The 20,871-nt window shown below is 35.2% G+C and overlaps 2 protein-coding genes across 2 annotated transcripts; both read right to left on the bottom strand.

The window, feature by feature from the left end:
• Positions 1-2,725: 2,725 nt before the first annotated feature.
• Positions 2,726-10,840, bottom strand: LOC147861328 (endoglucanase 18-like). Its single transcript, XM_087323372.1, has 9 exons — positions 10,805-10,840; positions 9,134-9,406; positions 7,393-7,608; positions 5,983-6,183; positions 5,810-5,887; positions 4,938-5,090; positions 4,131-4,239; positions 3,585-3,751; positions 2,726-3,414 (listed from the first exon to the last, which is right to left on the bottom strand). The coding sequence occupies exons 1-9, from the start codon at positions 10,838-10,840 to the stop codon at positions 3,076-3,078; spliced, it is 1,572 nt and encodes a 523-aa protein (XP_087179498.1). The 3' UTR covers positions 2,726-3,075.
• A 2,139-nt stretch (positions 10,841-12,979) lies between these two features.
• LOC147861327 (flagellar radial spoke protein 3-like) lies at positions 12,980-17,424 on the bottom strand. The gene is made up of 8 exons (XM_087323168.1): positions 17,006-17,424; positions 15,841-15,966; positions 15,585-15,719; positions 15,202-15,336; positions 14,648-14,791; positions 14,359-14,463; positions 14,045-14,134; positions 12,980-13,260 (listed from the first exon to the last, which is right to left on the bottom strand). Exons 1-8 carry the CDS (start codon positions 17,213-17,215, stop codon positions 13,222-13,224), a joined length of 984 nt encoding a protein of 327 aa, XP_087179294.1. The 5' UTR covers positions 17,216-17,424; the 3' UTR covers positions 12,980-13,221.
• Between the last annotated feature and the right edge of the window lie 3,447 nt (positions 17,425-20,871).

The raw sequence follows: 20,871 nt of genomic DNA, 5'->3' as shown, positions 1-20,871 counted from the left end.
TGTGTGTTTGGTTTGCTCTTTCCACTCTATTTTTAGAGTAATTTACAAAAGTAGCCCCTTGCTCTTTAGAGGAATGGATGGTCATCCCTAGCTATCTTTGCCAAAGATGATATAATCCACAAATTGGCAGAGAAATATCCACCGGCTTCTCCTTCTTCCCTACCAACTCCGACTGGCCTGCATTTAATTTCGGACGCTTTCCATTGACATGTTTCTCAATGATTGTCTTCTCGATGATCAATGATAGCATGCATGTTTGGGGGCATTTCATAATAGACTTATGTATGTGTGTGTGTGTGTGTGTGTATGTATGTAATAATGTATGTATGTATGTATGTATGTATGTATGTATGTATGTATGTATGTATGTATGTATGTATGTATGTATGTGTGTGTGTGTGTGTGTGTGTGTGCATGTGTGTATGTATGTATGTGTGTGTGTGTGTGTGTGTGTGTGTGTATGTATGTATGTGTGTGTGTGTGTGTGTGTGTGTGTGTATGTATGTATGTATGTATGTATGTATGTATGTATGTATGTATGTATGTATGTATGTATGTATGTATGTATGTATGTATGTATGTATGTATGTATGTATGTATGTATGTATGTATGTATGTACGTACGTATGTAACATGTTTTTGATCGATTGGGAGACGAATGCTAGTATGTCTTTTCAAGAAATTTGCAATTACACGTTTCTGATTTTATTTGACTACTCGAAGATTAGAAAGTGTATGCTTGATGATCTCTTCCAAATCAGCACACCTCTACATCTGTAGTCGAAAAAGCGATTCCTTGATTTCCTCATGAAATGGAGAATAGAGAATCAATCGGATTTTCTTTTTTCTTTACTTTCTTTCACAATGCATGTATCGTTATATTAAACCAAAATCCATTGTGGACCCTACTAATATAACGGGTATCTTTATGACAAGATAAAAGGTTTCAAGAACAGTTCACATAAAGTTAACTCCTCTAGGGGCAAGAATCTTGCATAGCGGCACTCAGTTGTGAGAACATGCAGAATCAATCTTGGTTTTAATCTGATGTTTTGGTCCATAGAAATGATGATATTTGCAAAAAATGTTTGGTATCTAGCTTGGTAAAATTAGGATTGAAACCCCTTGATGGCGTCGTATAAATGTACTTTATCAATCAAATCCGTAGTTTGTTATGCTTCAACACTTACTAGTCTCATGCTAATAAAGGTTGAGGTAGGTGAAACATTTTGCATTCATCGAGGTAAAATTGCAAAGGACTAGTTTGTCTCTACAAATTGAGATTCTCACAAACTTATGACTTTTGCATTGGCATGGAAAAGGAAATGCCACATCTAAATTAAATCGTATGGTCAAGTTTGGTTGGGTAACTATTGCGAAATGTTACTTTCCAGACACACAGGTAGAATCATAGAATTTTGACTTGGATATACTTTGGTGATCATCTAGTCCTCAAATTTTAGGAAATTATGTGTGGATGAAAGCATACAAAGAACTTCGGGGTGATGTACATGAGCATGAGCATGATCATGGCATGTTCCATTCCGACAATTAGGCATTTGAGTCCTAAATGGTATTGCACGGGGACTTTACTCAAGTGAATAAAGGAGTGGTAATGCCTCTCTCGGCCAAGCATCAATGCAATCATTCCTTCCATCTAAAACCTTGTTTGATATCGTTACAATTAGTATGTAAATGTCTTGTGTTTGGTGTTGACAGCTTGTGCCATCTTCCGCAAACTATGTAGTTCTTGATTTTGTCATGCACACAAACACGAACATGTCATCTTCATAGAAGAGCATCGCCTTATGATATTGTTTATCCCTCAACTCTTCCATTTCATCATTCACAATTTCTTAAACTAACAGATTGTTAGAATTACAAAGACTATTACATGATTGGATATTAATAACAAGCTTTGGGCTTTGGATTGCATGCTTTATTCACAAAATCTAATGGTTAAGCTCACAATAGAAATGGTAGACCACTTTGGCAATCCTTTTTTCAACACATTGATTGTTTTAAGTTCAACAAAAACGTCTAAATCATTACATTGGATCATGATTGCTTGAATATATAACCATAATACTAGAGCTCCACAAGTTACTTCAAATTGATTTGTTGTTGCAATTGTTAAAGATGTCATGTTATAATTATGCAACGTACATAGTACATAATTGTATAATAATATAAAAAGCAATGTAATTTCCATGATATTTAATTCTCAAGATGGGCTTTACATGGGCAGTGCATGGATGCCATGCTTTTATTCTTTTATGACATGGTGTTGTCAAATATAATGTTAAAATCACCAAGTACCTCTTTTTGTTAAGATTTGGGCTTCATAAAATCCATTAACTTTTATATTTGCATTTCAAAAACATTCCCTCAAAAGGTCATGTGTAGAATGTGGTCATGGTCTCGTGGATCCAATGTCTCTAATGTGATTGTCAAACATAAAGACTTCATATTGTATGTAAATACATATGTAATCATCTAGCACACAAATGTATATACTTATAAGTTAAAACAATACTCATAAGCACATTTGGAAACAAAAATACTAAGTTATGCCTTGGACTATTGAAAGCGAAGCATTTCAAGGACAACTACTTTTTCTTGAATAATCAATCAACACCAAATAGGGCACTTTGCATAAATCCATGCTTATTATAAAATATTTCATCTACATAAGTTGTGATTGCATTGATTCTAAATTTGAGAACCTTGAGGAGATCATTATCTTTTTACATATGCTTGGGTGAAACAATCCACCACATTTGCATGTTTTTGCATACTTCACAAGACGTCCTTATGGATTATCGAATTGATAATTCACATTTTTTTACATAACTTTATACGTGAGTAGTTTTCAATGCGGTTATAGTAGCATATGTGCATAATACAAGGGAAGGATTCCCCTTTTCATACATATATGTGTCCCTTAAGTAAGATGGGGTTGAAATGTAAGGGCCACTTGGAGAGTCTTCCTGACAAATGGTTCGTGGGTCGGTGATTTACATATGAAACTATCCTTACGCGTAATCTACATACTATTGAATCTGATAAATATCGCTAACGAGTTGTTGCAAGAAGCCTTGCAAGTGCACCTGTAAAGAGAGCATTTGTGTATGTGGTGGGCTCCAGTTGAGCAGAGTTAGAGCGAACATCATCAAAATAATCATTGATGTCTGGGCCACCTACAATGGCACCCAAGGCTAAGTTTGGGTTGGGTGCCCCTCGACTGAACCAAAGTCGAAAGCCGTCCACACACTGCCACTTTTGATCCACATCCGATGAAGTTGCAGATGCCAATATTGATGCTCCTCTATGGTGTGCTTGTTGTGGGTATTTTCCTCCAAACCCCACCATGTATGAGATACCCAATGGATTTCTCCCTAGAATATAATCCACCTACAAAATGTATGATGTTTTAGGTAAGAAGTAACACCATCAATAAATAAAATGTATATATATCATAAGCATTATGATTCATTGCATCTCATACACATCATTGAATTCCATTGTATGGTCTCCAATGATTCTTAATCTTGTTAACAACTAGAGCTAGTTTGATTAATTACCTGATCTTGGGCAAATCTCAATACATCTCTAAAGGAGTATGTCTTTTCTGCACATATCACCTTGGCGTCATAACTTTCGAATAAGTACTTGGAATACATTGTTGCCAAGAATGATGCTCCTGCAGCATATTGCGTGTTCGCACCTTGCCTTCTGTAGACTAACCCTCCTGCTTCCAAGGTAAGGGATCATAATTATTTAAAAGGTAATATAAACATCTTTCTAAAACATATGTCTTTCGCAATCCTATTTCATCTCATCAACGAAAGCTTGTGTTGAGCATGGTTTATTTTTAAAGTCTTCATTTGTTTGTACTAAAAAAAGACATAACTATTGTGTTTCTAGATTATTGGATAAAGCACAAGAAAGGCCAATAACACTTTTGATGTATACATTAGGCAAACAAATTGACTCATTTTTTTTGTGCATTGTGACATGACCTATGCATTTTTCAATAAAATGTTTTATATTAAACCTACAACAACACCCTACATACTTTCAAAAGAAAATGGAACGATCTTATAACACTATTGGGTATTAGAATATACCTTGAGTCCTAAGCACCCGGGTCATGGAATTGTTAGGAAAATTTGAGCACATGAAGAAATCGGCCCTAGATTTTAGAACTTCAAGGGTTTGATCTCCTTCAAAGTAGAGCTATAATCAACAAGAGCAAACTACATAAAAATATATACAACTCAAGTCGTTCATTAAGAATGTCGATAGATATCTTTTATTCATTTAAAAATACAAAACTTATAATTAACAACTGGTTTTCGAAATAATGGTTGTTGTTTGGATAGTATTGGACAATTCTCTGAATCAATAGCGTCCTCAATTTTCTTTTCAGATGTTTGTGTTTTTTTTTGTTCAGAATGGTTCTCATGTTCATCTTCATAAGGGCATTGGTTAAATAACACCTTCGTTCACTCGTGAAATGCAAAGCATTTCTAACATGTAGCTTATGTATGTTTCTCTTTAGTTTCACCAAACATCTAGGGATGCATCTAGTCATAAATGTTTCTTTTGCAGGAAAGGAATGTCGTCGTGCAATTTCGTACATCTAAAAGCTCGGGCAACACTTTTCACACGAATAACGTTTTCACCATCAATCCTTTTTACCGAAACGATGCTGACACATTTCATTGGACATTACGTTGCACCCATCCATATGTTTGGGGACACACAATTACCCTACCTATACGTTGTGAACCTAATTGAAGGAAATAATGTTTGCATTGATATTTGTTTTTATTTCCTCGTATATGACACCTACACCAACTCCAAATTAAACCATTGTGATAAGTATTGGGCATCTATACTTAGGCATTTGAACCAACTTTTTAATTCCTTACCTTGGACATAAGGACAGCAAAACCTGCAAATTTGTTATCCCAACTGAACTCCATCACTTGGAAACCCGTCTCCAAACTATCTCTAATGTAGTTTAGGTAAGTGGGATTACCTGTAGCCTTATAAAGCCAAGACATAGCCCATAAGAGCTCATCCTACATCAATAATAAACAACTTGATTAATGGATAACTATGAAAAAACTTTTGGCTCATAGTCAAATTGCTAGTATAACTTGATTAAAAGTGAAAGTTTCTTAACAACTTTTTTGAAAAAAGGAAGAAAGTTTCTTAACAACTCTTTGGGATGAATCTCATTAACATCAACTATAGTTGGCCCCTTGACATGAACACATAGTCATTTTACACAATAAGCTTCTTAAATTACATGATAATATAACCATATATTATGTGCGACAACACAATATTACATAGAATGATTTTTTATGAAACTTGAGACCCCTCCCATAAAAGATCACCAATAGATTCATTGGGCTAATAACTTATTGAAATTCTAAAAAGCCGATAAAATTTAGCTTGAGACAATGCATACTAATATAGTTTGCTCCTACAAAAAAGAACAGCTTCAAAATATTGTGATCGCTTTTCCTAGAATTCAAATTAGGGTGAACGCAATAACATTTCCCTTTGAATGGTAATGATAATAAAGTTACATACATATATAGTATATTGCATGATCACTTTACAATTAGTAACGACATTATCATTAGTAAAAATGATATGTGATCGTATCCTTGTTGAATATAATTTGTCATTTAGACAAAGAGAACGGATCTAACCATATGGATTAATTTAGCAAAATTAAAAGTATTACTTTACTATATGTTGGAATAACTTGTTATACGGATTGACTTACATCATAGCCCGAGAATGTGCAATAGAAAGGACATTCATGTGTGAAGGAGTTGCGAAATTCGTTGGCGAAATCAAAGACCTATCATACATATTAAATTCATACAAACGTGATTAGATTAGGTGGATCAAATGTGAAAATTTGAACCCTAACTAGATTAATGATGTAATATACACCTTGATAGCTCTATCTAGCAAGAGAGCATGGTATTCTGTGTCAATGTCTTTGAAGACAAGGGCAGCAGAGGCGAGTGCTGCCGCAGTCTCAGCGGCCACTTCTGTTCCTGGATAGGAGGCATTCACTTGGGATGAGGTCCTAGGGGTGTCCATGATCTCTGGTCTCTCCCAACAGTTGTGATCGGCTAAAGCATCACCAACCTACAATGAACAAATAATATTTTAACATTAAATATGACACATGCTATACACACGCATACACAACAGTGTGTGCATAGTAGTTAGTACATAATGGTAGATTTACATGTCTAAAGTGGTATCTAGTATCTACCATTATAAACCATGACAAAAAGTTTTAGACCACAAATATCTAGGAGAGTCTCAATAAAGCATATTAAAACCTAGCTTTTACGAGTTTATCAATGGAAAGTCCATTGTATACAATGTCTGCATACATAAGCTCATCACTTATATTGTTGACATTTAGATGGGAAATAAGTGGGGTCACCTTGGAGTCTTCCCCAATAGTAATGCACATAGCCTAAGTCGAACCTCATAATGTCAAACGTTGTTGCATTTAAACATCAACGAAAGTGATTTAAGTTTTTTAGAGGATTACCGTACACCATGGTTTGTGGAGACATCTCACATGCGTCAAGTTAGGTCGTAAGGTTGAACAATGTAGAACATGGCAGAAAGTCAACTACAATTCTAGAGTATATAAATGAATGTCATATAATATAGTCGTAGTAGTTTCTCGTGAAAAGGAAAATCATGAGGGCTTCTCTCCACTCAAGTGTACACTAACTTGTTAGTGATGATGTCACAACTAGATCACAAATTCTAGTGACACACATGACACACTATAGTTGCGGTGACAAGTTTGAGCTTAAATTACAATTGTTGATGCAAAAGGTGTTACAATATTGCACCCAACCCTATTAAGGCTTGCCTACCACCATAAATGATAAGATTTGAAGTCCATTTGCCTTAGTACACAATGCTAAATTTCTCACATTGGCATGGTCCTCTTGTACTCTTGCCACGTACAAGAAGCAAGCATGAAGGGAGTGGACATGATGCTTGTGAAGTTTGTTGTGATAATTTTGGGCATGACTATGTTTTAGTTGTCTATATTGCTATTGGCCCCTACCATGCATGGGAAATTGGTTCAAGCTGCAAAATGTGAGCATCCTAGAATTCACCCTTCTAACCCGAATCAAGTGTTCATAAAAACATTACATGTTTGTTTCAATGCATTAAAAAGGAGATGTCTGTGAAACTCACTGTGTGCTTAATAAAGAATCTTGAATTATTCACGTAGAGACTTAAACAACCAGCAAGGATGTTGATGAACAGGCATGTTGAGATCATCAAGTATAATGTTTCACGAGTACTAAGTGGTTGCACCTGCACCCACATTCGAAGCGGGACATCGATGGTGGCCTTGAGGAGGTAGTCAGTGCCCCAACGGATGGCACCCCGGACATTGTTGAGCTCTCCCAGGGCAGCGAGCGAGTCGGCATTCTCGAGGGCCCCCCACGAGAGGATGGTGATGGTGAAGGCCATGGGGAAGCCGAACTTTATGTTGTCGCCAGCATCATAGTACCCTCCGACGAGGTCCACCTATAGTACTAGCATCATCATACACACATAGACACAAATGTGTGTGTGCACACGTGCACAAACACAAACAAAGACATAGACATAGACATAGACATAGACATAGACATAGACATAGACATAGACATAGATAGAGACACAAACATAGACACATACACATACACATACACCTACACATACACATACACATACACATACACATACACATTCACATACACAGTGAGTTTGTAGTGAATGGTCACGTGAGGGTGGATATTTGTTCACCTAATAATATATATATGTTGTGATGCCATTGGTTTCACACCATATTCTCTTGTGAGTCACGTGAAAAAGAACATAACTTCACTTTATGTTTCTTTGTGTTGTTTATGCCACCTTTTCTTCTTCAGATTCTTGTTCATTAATTTTTGCACGAGGTACCCACACAATCCCAACTTCCATCTTGTCATTAATGCAACCCTAATCAAACCCTAACTTTTGTTCTCAATTTAGGCCATGGGTTGTTAGGATCTCAATCCGATTAATTTTTTCTTAAGAGTTAATGCAACCCTAATCCAACCCTAACTTTTAGGGTTCTCAATTTAGGCAATGGGATGCAAGGATCTCAATCCAAAATTATTTTATCTTAGAATTAATGAATCCCTTATGAAACCCTAAATTTTGTTCTCAATTAGGCAAATCGGTTGTAAGGATCTCAATCCGAATTTAAATTGTTTTTCTTAGAATTAATGCAACCCTAAGCAAACCCTAACTTTTGTTCTCGATTAGGCAAATGGTTGCAAGAGTCTCAATCCAAAATTACCTTTTCTTAGAATTAATGAATCCCTTATAAAACCCTATCTTTGTGTTCTCAATCAGACAAATGATTGCAAGGATCTCAATCCAAATGATTTTATCTTAAAATTAATGCAACCCTAAGCAAACCCTAACTTTTGTTCTCAATTAGATGCCAAATCGTTGCAAGGAGTTCAATCATATTATTTTTCTGTTAGAATTTATGAAACCCTAACTTTGTTTTTAGCTATGCAAATGGTTGTAAGGATCTCAATCTTTTTTATTTTAGAATCTATGAAACCCTAAATTTGTTTATAATTAATTAGGCAAATCACTATGATTTCGGTTGATTTTGTTTTTCATGTTCAATAAAATCCCAATGAAACTCTAACTCTGGTTTTAATTAACAAATGATTTTAATTGATTTTCAAATGATTAATGAAATGCTAAACTCATTTTTTATTATCAGGATGTCAATTGACTATAATTAACGAAACCCTAAATTTAAATGAGAACAAACAAAATCAATCAAAACTAAAAGGAAATTCCCGAATTTGTTTTTTGTTTTACAATTAAAAGGAAATAAAAAACAGAAGAAGAGAGGCATTTTAATTAATGTTCGGATTACAATGAGCTAATGTTGATTACATAATTAAACAATGCGTTAATTACAGGAATGGGAAGACCATAATCAAAATCAGGTAGAGATTAGGCATCCATACATGCACGAATCAAAAGCATAAATCAGGCTTACATTCTGATCTGCGCCATCGCTGAGGCCTGAATCTCCCCTCCATCTGATCCTCTGGTTGGGCGGAAGCCTCCCGGATCTCTGGACCTCCAGAAACAGGATGGATTTGGACAGAGCATCGCCATAGTCAAAATCACCACTCCAATTATTAGCATTACTGCTATTATTATCGGAGAAACTAGAATTAATGTTATTGTCTGCGCTATCGCAGGGAAGTAATAAGAATAGATTCGTAATAATAAATAACAGTATCAATCCCATCGAATTATTTCGATTCTGTAAAGGGTAGCAAATTTTATTTATTTAAAATCATTTATAATTACTATCGATGATTCATATATTTTTTTTGTTAACTCGCAAAATCTGAATATAAATTGATTGGTTAATGGTAACTGCTAATTATGACAATCATTACTGTCGTTAATCTAATAAACCAGAGCTAATAATACTAATCTGCAGAGACTAATAGCTATATTTTAGCTATTAATTTAGGTAGTAAATGTTGATGAATAGCTAATAGAGTAAGATTTAGAAGGAGCAGGGGGAAGCTAAAAAAACAGAGTGAGAATTATGTTTAAATAAAAATATATAGATCAAATAAAAATAAATAAATAACAAAGTTTAAAATAAAGATTAAAAAAAAAACATAAAGATAAAAAATAATTTAACATAAAGATTAAAAAAAAAACATAAAGATAAAAAAAGACCATAAAGATAAAAAGAAAAACATAAAGATGAAGATAAAATAATAAAGATAAAGATAAAAAATAAACAGTAAACAAAAAATAAAAAAAGATAAGACAAAAAATAAAAAATGAGATAAAAATTAAAATTAAGATAAAGATATTAAAAAAATAGAAATTGAAATAAGAGGCCAAATATGCAAATATTGCAAATAATGGAAGAAGATGAAAAGGCCAAGATGTATAATGTGTGTGTGTACTCATGGAGTGCTACTTGGTACAGACAAATTCATTAAAGTAGAGAATTTAAGCAAAAATACAAGCCAAGACTCGTCTTCTTAGCATGTCAACCCTGTCGTCCGCGTGCCTCTGAAGTATCATTGAACCCTGACCCCAAACACGTTACATCAATCTCCAGTTTTGTCCATGCATGTCATGCATGCATTGACCATCTAGGGATTAGTATCAAGTTCCAATGATGTATACCATGATGGCCGATCGATTCGTATCATTGAGCGATGATAAATACGTGATACTACCAAGAATCTGTTTGTTTTTAGTACGCTATACCAACCTCGAACAGATCGAGGTTTAACCATTAGCCCCCCCCAACCCATTTGTAATCACTCCGTCGATCCCATGCGTGTCATCTGAGCTTTTGATGCAATCTCTTCATAAAGTCACGATATCATCATAAAGTTGATCTGAAAGGGGGCTATCTATCACATGGACTATGGTGTGTTGTTACCTATGAATGCGGGGAGATCGAGGAGAATCTGAGACCCTATCGTCACAAGTTTGTGCAAGGCATATCACACAATGTATTGTGATTTGTGCTCAAACACAATACATTAACGTGACCTCTAGAAAAGATATATTACAAAGTGGAAGTAGGACTAAAAACAAGTGGGACAAATATATAACCAAGAACAAGAAGAGGGATGCACATTCATATCCTTCATAATCATGAAAATCTTATCCACATACATACCATGTAGGCGAAAAGATCCTTTTGTGATTGCTTCATAGTATCAATCCATGTAATATGCCTTACTCACATTGCTACATGTGTGAACCTAACAAGCACATACATGTTATTAGGGCTCAGAGCATTATGTAAATTGGAACCCGAAGAGAATGCATTAATAATCCTTAACGAGGAACCATCTTAGCACGTGTTGTGTAATTAACCTCCATGGAGAGGTCTACATTTTGCAAGCGCTTAGCGAACCCTCGTTTTGCATGGGAAAGATACTTTGGATTGAAACACTTATATACGCACACTCTTTCATTTGCATTTCTTCACATTGGACATACCCCTTTCATGTTTATGTACCGCACACAAATTTAGGGAAATTGATCAAAATAACCCTAACTTTTAACCAATTCCTAATTGCCCTCTATATTTCCAAAGCTCTCCAAATGTCCTCCATTTTCATATTTGTTTGCATTTGGTTAGGAGATATCACTAATGTGAATGATCATTAAACTAATGAAATGTTTTGACGTTTAGAAATTCCTGAAATTCCTAACTTCGTAGTTCTATTGTGTTGTTGTAGTATGAAATGCTCATCGATCAACACAAAAAATTAACCGTGTGGGCATTAAGGTTTAGCAAGTTAATCTAGCTTTGTATTTTGTAGTAAACATGTATGGGTGTGTTGAGTACTACATATGGTTCTCTCCATGCCTTGATGCCGGAGGTAATAGAGTATCATAGCTAAATACTAGACTTACAACGAAACCCAAATTTTGCTAAAAGACATTTTAGAGAAACTTGTTTTACGAACTTGTGAATGTAAATTTCAAACTCGTTGTGCATGTATGAGGCCATGCTACTCTTACACATGTTTAGAAATTAGTTGAATGGGTCAAGTTAAGAGGATCAAAGTATTCATAATATCTTCATCACTTATAAGTTATAACATCCTACATATCAACAAAGAAAACATGGATTTCATATCAACTAGAGGAGTTCATTGCACAATATGTAATATTACAATGTAGTGTCAATGTTAGCATTAAAGAGCTTTGGCTTGTTATGCGAAGTTTCTATGTCATTGAGATTTATAGCGACTAACAATTGACATCTATTTTCATGGTTACTAATTTATAACTTCTATAAATTCATACCTTGTTCATAAGCAACAATAGAAATCTTGTCCAATTGGTTTTCGCATATCACAATGCTAAATTGTTCAAAGATATGTTGTATTGCATAAAATACATCTGGCCTCAATAGTGCATGAGATTGTTCAAACTAGGGCTTTAGTCTAATACACAAACACAATAACTTTTGTCTCACAATTATGTGTAAGGATAGGTCATGGCTAATCAAACCTAAAATATTTGATCTTGTGGGCATTTCACTTCATACTTCATGAGTAGGAATTTGTCCTAGAAGTAATTAAGATTATTTTAACGAAATGGACACGAAGTGATAAATCAAGTGCAAGGCTTTTATATGGAACCCATTCACGAATCCTTGCTTGTATGTAGTTCCTATGAAAATGAAGATGCAATTTATGTTCCTATTTCTATTTGAACAACCCTTTAAAGCATATAGATGCTCTACCTTTGAAAGAACATCTATCGAAGTTGGGCACAAGAATTCAAACAATTGCAACCTAAAGCCTCGAACAAAACATAGAGGGATCGCAACACTTTGATGATCATAATGGACTATATGAATGTTGCATTCACAAGTCCAAAAGTATTTGAAAGAAACCTACAAGTATTTAGGTACGAGAATCCTTATTTTTGAAATGTTTCACAATTTCACATCATTGATAGATGGTGAGTTATCACATTAATAAATCTACCACAAATGTAGGTGACATATCCACCTCTGTAGAGCAACTCACTAATGATGAATATCAAGGGTAGGTATATTGATTGAATTTCGACTCTTTATACTAAATGTATTGGATTCATCCCACAAAGCCCCAAGGAATATGTATGAACAATGTCCAAATGGTTCATTCTATCATGCAAATGCCCAAATAATTGGTTATAATCTTTGTCATGGATACAAATACCAACATTCCATATACATCATGTTGCAAGAGAGAACAATTTCCAATACATTTTAAGATTAGGATGTTTTATGAAATGCAATTTGTTTGTTATGAAACACATGTAACATAACACATGAAAGAAACTAGTTAGCAAAAATGTTTTATTGATTCATTGAAGCATAGTGAAGTTGAAAGACTATTGTACCTTCTTATCAACCACATATTATTCTATTTTCTTTAAAGCTTATTTGCCAAGATACTCAAAAAGAGGAGATGTTTTCTAATCATGCTGGCAACAACTCCTCATAACATTTGACGCACTTTCTGTATTTAGTCTTCCATCAACTTCAAGCAAACGCCAATTACAAGTCTTCACAAGATGCACTTGTATTCACTCCTCAATATATGTGACAACGTTTGCTTGTTCAACCTATATACAAATGCTTGATTGATTAATTCATAGTGCGTAAAATTCGTGTTTGTCTAGCATATAACATTCGTTTTCCTACGTTGGAAAACAAATGCAAATGTTATTCAAACATTCTTGTTTTTTTTTGTTTTTTCCCATTTTTTAATGGTTTTTTTTTCATTTTTAGACTTATTTACCTCATAATAAATAGTTAATCCAAATGTATGGTATTTATCATTCTTTGAGGGTGTTTTTCTTGCACGAATGCAAATGCGCGTAAGGTACATATGGTTCATACTATGGATTAATTTATACCACTCTTACATGCAAATTCAAGCACAACAAAGTACGGCATCCTAAAGGCACAATCAATTCAGAGATTGATGTTTAGAGACATCCATTGCCACGTGAGATGAAGGCATACGAATCAACCAAAATGTGCCTCACAAACATATATCATTTGTTCATAAAGTTGTAACTTTTTGTTTTGATATTTGGTGTCATGGAGCTTCGATGATTATAGGACAGCTGAACATGAGATGAATTGAGTGTTTTTGGGATTTGCATGGGTGGAGAAGGAGACAAATAAGACACGTATGATATAACATATATTCCTTAACTAAAAAAGCATACATCAACATGTATGATATGACATGCTTTTCATCAACCGAATGTTTTGCGAATGCATTTTCCAAGAAATCATCATCAAATTGACACTTTCACATCTTTTTTACAAACATATTTACAAATATTTGAAGTTACATGATTATCAAAATTTTATGCTTTCAAAGAAAAAACATCATACCATGTGCTTCAAGGCGCATCGTGCAACTTCAATAGCGTTCAATTCTCTATGTACATCGTTCATAAAAGCCGGAAGGAATAATTCGTCGACCTGGTATTTCGATTGAAAATAGAAATCGAAACTCATTGATTAAATCGACAATGAATTTGCAAGAAAAGTAATTAACTATGTGCACAACGAATTTCTCTTTTATGAGCACATAGTTAATTATGTGCACAACTAATTTCTCATTGAAATAGATTGCAACTTTGCTAGAAGAAATAATTAACTTTGTGCATAGACAATTTTTTTTGTTGCTTTTTTGCACTGTTTACCTCACGTTCGACAGGATCATAGAAATAATCGAGGTTTTGAAGTGTATGGAATATTGAATCAGTCATGTTTTTGAGATATCTCCTTACATACATTTGCACCTCAACCTACAATCACAGTCTCAGCATCAAAACATGTATAATTCATCCAAAAAAAGCATAATTCGCATAAGCTGACATATCATAAATTCGGCATCAAAGATTGACACCATTCTACGTAAGATTGTGTGTGATATTACGTAAAGATACTGAAAAACTATATGCATGTAAGAGAATTTGGATGAATATTAACCTTTTCTTTGGTTTTTTGCTCTTCTGCTAGCCTCTTCGTTTCTTCTTCCACGCGCTTCTTTTTCTCTTCGATTATCCTCCTCTCTGCGGCTTCCATTCTTTGAGTAGCAACAAGCTCTGCAGCTCTGATTTGTTCAAAATGTTCCTAAAACACACACAAACCAAATGTTCTTTCTTTATACGTAATTCGAAAGTGAGAACATGAACATTGTTTTATGCTTTTACATTACTTCTGTTCCATATGCCTTTTTACTGTTCATTAGGGATGTAACATAACGGCAAATCGAGAGGTTTTTTTTAAAAGCACCCAGGATCAAATCTCACTATGTGCACTATGTGCACTATGTGCAAATTTATGCGGAATGTAGGGGGGATGGAACACATGATCTTCCCGTCTCCACCAGAAAATCTTTTGAGTTATACAATCATCTGGTCTACACATTAACCTAGAGTAACATTTATGTTTCTTTATACACTAATCAATATTTCACATAGTGATTTAGAAGGTTTTCTTAATTGGAGGAAGACATAAATTTGAATGGAAAAGAACAATACCTGATACGCGTGAAGATTAGCTATTTGTTTTTCCTCCATCACTTCCATGATCGATTGTTCCAATGTCCTTCCTACCAACACTTCTATCACTGGTTCCACTTCCTCGTCAAAATTGAAAAGATCTCCTTCTTCTATCTAAAGATGAACAATAGGCAGAGGAATAATCACATTGACCAAATGCCTCAATCATGACTCCTCAATGCAACTTTTCACATTATGCCTTATAAGTGTTGGGGATTTATCCTTACCTAACAGTTATGGATATAATGACATAGTTGTCACATTAGTGAGTTTATAACATTCAACATGTGTTTGTATATTATATGTATAAAAGAACAACCTCCCTGTCAGTATCGATTCTAGATTTGATTTAGTCATTATACCTGAGTTCCAGCATCAGGACCAGATTTCTGAGGAATAAAAAGCGGTGTGGGTGGCCTATCGAGAAATGCATCTGTTTGCGTATTTGCTTCATATTCGACTAGTTTCTCAACAAATTCCTCTAGGTATGCATCTGTCTGAAATATTTGTATATATAACGAATCTTAAGAATAGAATTTTGCTTCAAAAAATTCATTAACCTTGACTAATCATTCGATTGATACGAATAAAACCTTTCAGATGACCAAGAAAGAGTACCTGTATATCCAAATGCTTTCTTGTTGTGGTTGGTTCACTAGCCGCCACTCGTGGATTTTTTCTAGGCTTTGGGATTGATTTATTTGGCTTTTTTACTGTAGATACTTCATTAAGCGTTTTTTCCGGCTAAAACGAGGAAAAAAAATTATAAAGTTAAATCTCAATTATATCCGAGAAAGGTTCTTGGATGGATAAAGAAAACAAGGATTCCTTTGGTGGTAAAAGAAGACATCCCTTTCTCCATAGGTCACATGGGACAGAGAGAATGATATGCATACATACATTAACAATTTTTATCCTTTTCGTTGATACTTAGAGGATTGCTGTCGCCAGAAACTTGATTTCAAACTTAGTTACTCAATAACCCAAAACACAAATCCAGATAAGAATCTCTCTATATATTAAATGCTCAATTCATTTGCGATTGTAATTGGCGATTTGTCTCATAGACCAACATACTCATCTGGTAGATGTTAAACCTCTTTTTATTTAATGCCTTCTCTCCAATACCCAAACTAACAGGGTTTATCAATCAATCAGGCAATTATCTTTTACTGCAATGCTCCATCGTTGATCACATTCCCCCACATTGTCAACCCTGATGTATCCTTAAAACGCCAATGTACAGTGTCAACTGCACAATGCAGAATGCTCGCTGCCCACGTTATATGAATTGGTTCCATACATCATATATTTGACCTCCGAGGACAATAACATAAAGACATTCTATGATGAGAAAGCGATTGCCGATGTAAAATCCCTTGTTCGGTCTCCCTCTCTCTCTATCTGTGGGTGCTGGTTTGCTGGTTTATACCGTAACATCAAAGCCATAAATTTGAGCGAACCCAAGTTCAATCCTTTAGGGTACAATCATTTAGAGTTCAATCATTTAGGGTTCAATTCTTTAGGATACAATCCTTTAGGGTTCAATCCTTTTGGGTTCAATCTTTTAGGGTGGGGTTCAATCATTTCTGGTGCAATCCTTTAGGGTTCAACCCTTGCGATGGATTCGGACCCCATCTCATTGGTCATAAAGTAATCTCCTGTGGACATGAATGATATGTATCTATCTACCCATCTCTACAATAAATAGGAAAACACATAGCGAAAAAAATTAGAGACAAATGTAGCCGAAAACAACAGAGAAAAGTCAGAAGGGACTAACCGTAAGGCTTCGATGGTGGGCCGATTGAGTGGAGCCTCGGACAACGCGGGGGTCGAACATGAGGTTGAGCATGCGGCCCCGATACTTCTTGCTATTTCTTGCAATGTGATCACCATGTTCATGAGGAGGAGCAGGAATATGAGGAGGAGGAATGTGTGGAGGATGGCTGGTATGGATTTCACCTCCTCCTCCTCCTTTAGAAGAAACCATGTCCCTTGATGACAAGAAACAGAGCACACTCTCTCCAAACTTATCTCTCTCTATATATGTATGTATGTATGTATGTATATCTATATGTCCTTCTGTCTATCTCTGTCTCTGTCTCTGTCTCTCTGACAAGGAAGAAGGAAGCAAAGAAACAAAAGGTTGGATATGGCGAGTCGGATCACAGATCCCCTGTTCCACAAAAATGCAAATAAGAAAGCAAAATCATACCCAAAACAATCAAAGAAACTGAAAAAAAAACAACTGCTTTCACACCATGTCTTTATCTACCTTTCCACACAAGACCCCATTCTCTCTCTCTCTCTCTCTCTCTCTCTCTCTCTCTCTCTCTCTCTCTCTCTCTCTCTCTCTCTCTATTTGTTGTAAACCAATTGTCTCATGGACCAATTTTGGTCTTAGAAGACGTTAATTTGTCTTTCTTTCTTTCTCCGGCTAAACTGGTCGATGTTTTGCGGAAGAAAACAAGTGGTTGCACTCGATCACTAAAACATCGGTTTGCTTCGGGGTTCTGAGGTTCCTGCTAGTGGGTGATGAAGGGTAATTCGATCATTTTTCCCAACGTTTTTCCTGGCCAATGTTATATAGGAGTAGTTTTGGTCGATTCGCACCTTTCGATCTCACAGTTCTGCACATTAACGTTGTTAGCAACAAGGGGGAGTTTTTTGGTCTCTCATACAGACGTACTTTTACCATATATGTTTGCTAGGGTGCCATGTAGGAGAGCTAACACGCGACAAAAGTTGTAATTCTTCTATCAAATTTCTGGTTTGTTTTTGCTCGTGAGCGAAAGCATCAAGGGATATGGAGAAATAGTGGTGGTGTTGGTGTTTGTTGGACTTGATTTCCTAATTTTACTTGGTCGAGTGTCTCTTTATCAATCACTACCATGCTCTGATGACATATTGGCTAGTAAAGGTTATGATTTGCCACCTTTCTTGATGAATGGGCACCTTAATGCCAAGCTTTTATTATACACATATTTCCTTGTTTCTAGATTGAGATAAGGTGTTTAGGACATTGCTCTTGAAATTTGCCTTTAGAAGACATATCCTAATGGAAACACATATCCGTCCAAACGAATATATCTTTTGTTGATCCAAAAAACAACTTTACGAAGGTATAAAGAAATGGCCTTCGCTATTTTCTTTTCTCGTAGCCAAAGAATGGCTTTATGGATTCTTGATAGTCTACTCTTATAAAAATGGCCTTACAATTTGCCTTTCCACAACAATGAGTTCCTTTTTATGAACCAAAAAGAATGACTTTACAAATTCCTAATAGTTAGCCCTTAAAAAGAATGGCCTTATAGATACAGAAGGGTTAAAAACAATAAGATGGTCTTGTAAAAGCCAATGCAACTATGTGCTCCGGCAAATTTTAGTTTATTTATGAAGACACTATTTGGTGAATACAACCTTCTAGAGAAAATGGATTCCCTAACAACAAAAAAGAAACTCTAATAAGTTATTATATTGTATTCCAGAAGAAGGAAACAATATGGAGTTTTAACAACCATCATTATTATGTCACGACGCTTCACTAACTGTTAATGTGTTGCAAATAGGTTTTACAAGTGGGCATGCAATGATTTTATTACTGTTGTTTCTTTATTGAATACAAGATCAAGTCGTGGATTCGTAAGGAGGCGATAACGATATCAGATAACACCTAACTCGAAGTGACAAGTGCATCATGAAGCAAGGTTTGCAATCTAGATGTTGTCTTTGAGATAAACTTTTTTAAGTATTTGTTTGAGTTGTTTACAAGATTCAAATACCCATTCCATGGTTAAGGGCGGCCTTTGTGATTAGATCTACAACATAGTAAAGTGCAATGGCCCATCTGAATGCTACTGCTCCAAACATTTACAAAATAATTTGAAAGGATAAGATAATGGGTGTCACAAATCACACGGATATTAGGACAACTCATAAGCGACTCAATAATGATGAAAATCCAACATTCCACTCCGCCATGAAGGAAGAAGAGAAAGTAAACATTAAGATTGAGTGAATATTACCTTTCAATTTTAAAACGTTGGAACTTTTGGAAAGTTGGTGTGCCTTTTCCTCTTTACAACTTTTGGTTACCTTCCAAGAACGGATCCTAGAATACAAGGACTTCCTCATGACCATTGAGTTGTCTTTTATGCATTTATGGACATTTTTACACTGTGGACAGAGGCTTTACTTCATACTTAAGTTCTTAATTTAGCAACCTAATGCATAACAAGAGAAGGAATGTGTATACGCAACACAAATGAAAGTTAGAACTCCCATATACGTGTTAGACGCTCATATAAACCATACATCTCATCCACAAGTTCAATCTACTACTATGGAACCATGGAAACTTTCTCATGATCTACAATATATGGTGTTGAGTGCTTAACAATGAGTTGATGTACATATATTGGTGTTTCACCATTTGTATTTTATTGTGCATAGATGTTCTTTTATTATTTGGGTTGTGCGATGCATTGTAGCTTATAAGGCAACAATACAACTCTATTCGTGGTATTCAAGATTCGTGTGAACCATGTTTGGGAAGTGAAGGTCTTTTGCACATTAACACAATAGGATATAGTTTTCAAAAAGTGCTAGTTGTATATGTACAAATAGTCTTCAAGATAGACTTTTTAGTTTGACATAAATTTGACCACATTTGAAGAGACATTGAAAAACCCAGCTACAAAAGCTTCATTATTATAAGTGGTTCAATCATCAACATCTAGAGACATTCGAGTGCAACCTAATATGTATTGAGCAAGTTGCTTCAACGAAACATCATCCGAAGGAGTTGGTAAAGGGGCAAAACATCAAGCAAAAACAACCATATGGGTCTCTCAAGACCCACCCAAATTGCGTGGTATGCAAGTCTAGATGTTATCTTTGAGAATATTTTCTACATCCACCATGGTCCAAGCAAATCATTTTTCCATAAAGTTAAATGATTTACTACCTTCATGAAATGGAGAACACCATAACAACTCTGTGGTGCACAAGTGCACATGGGCAATAAAATCCATGAACTTAATTGAGCACATGCAAGTTACTGGAAACCCGGACATAACGTGTGGGGATTAACCTCTAGAACTCAATCCACAAATTAACTCAATGTATCCATAATTCAACTACAAATCACTTTATTAGTATTCTACGGATCTACACAATCAAATGTTGTGGAATGTCCTTGATCTTTATGCTACATGATCCATGTCAAGAAAGAGAGAAGCAACACACTGATACCTTGGAAAAGCGGTGTTGCACATTGTAAAAGGTCACTATTATTGCTATAAAGAGCTCTTCATACAAAACATGAAGGAAGAGGTATTGATACCTTGGAAAAGCGGTATTGCAATTGTAAAAGGTCACTATTATTGCTATAAGGAGCTCTTCATATGAAACATGAAGGAAGAGGTACATAATGTGTTGTATGACTATTTTATGCCATTTAATCCTTTGCATCCATATCCAAATTAGAACCTTCGTACTATCGCAAAACCAGAGGCCTCAATACGTTCAAAGAAGTTCAGAAAATTCGAGGTAATGGTTTGATCTATGAGCATATGGACTCCATAAATGCATGACATGCTCGTAAATGGGAGGGTTTTGGTCGGAGAAGCCGATACCACATACAAC

The sequence above is a fragment of the Azolla caroliniana genome, unplaced genomic scaffold, assembly GCF_043228905.1.
Source record: "Azolla caroliniana isolate FFs.n. ecotype wild unplaced genomic scaffold, voAzoCaro1.0.p SCAF_8, whole genome shotgun sequence".
Taxonomy (NCBI): Eukaryota; Viridiplantae; Streptophyta; class Polypodiopsida; order Salviniales; family Salviniaceae; genus Azolla; species Azolla caroliniana.
This window is presented reverse-complemented; position numbering and strand designations above follow the sequence as displayed.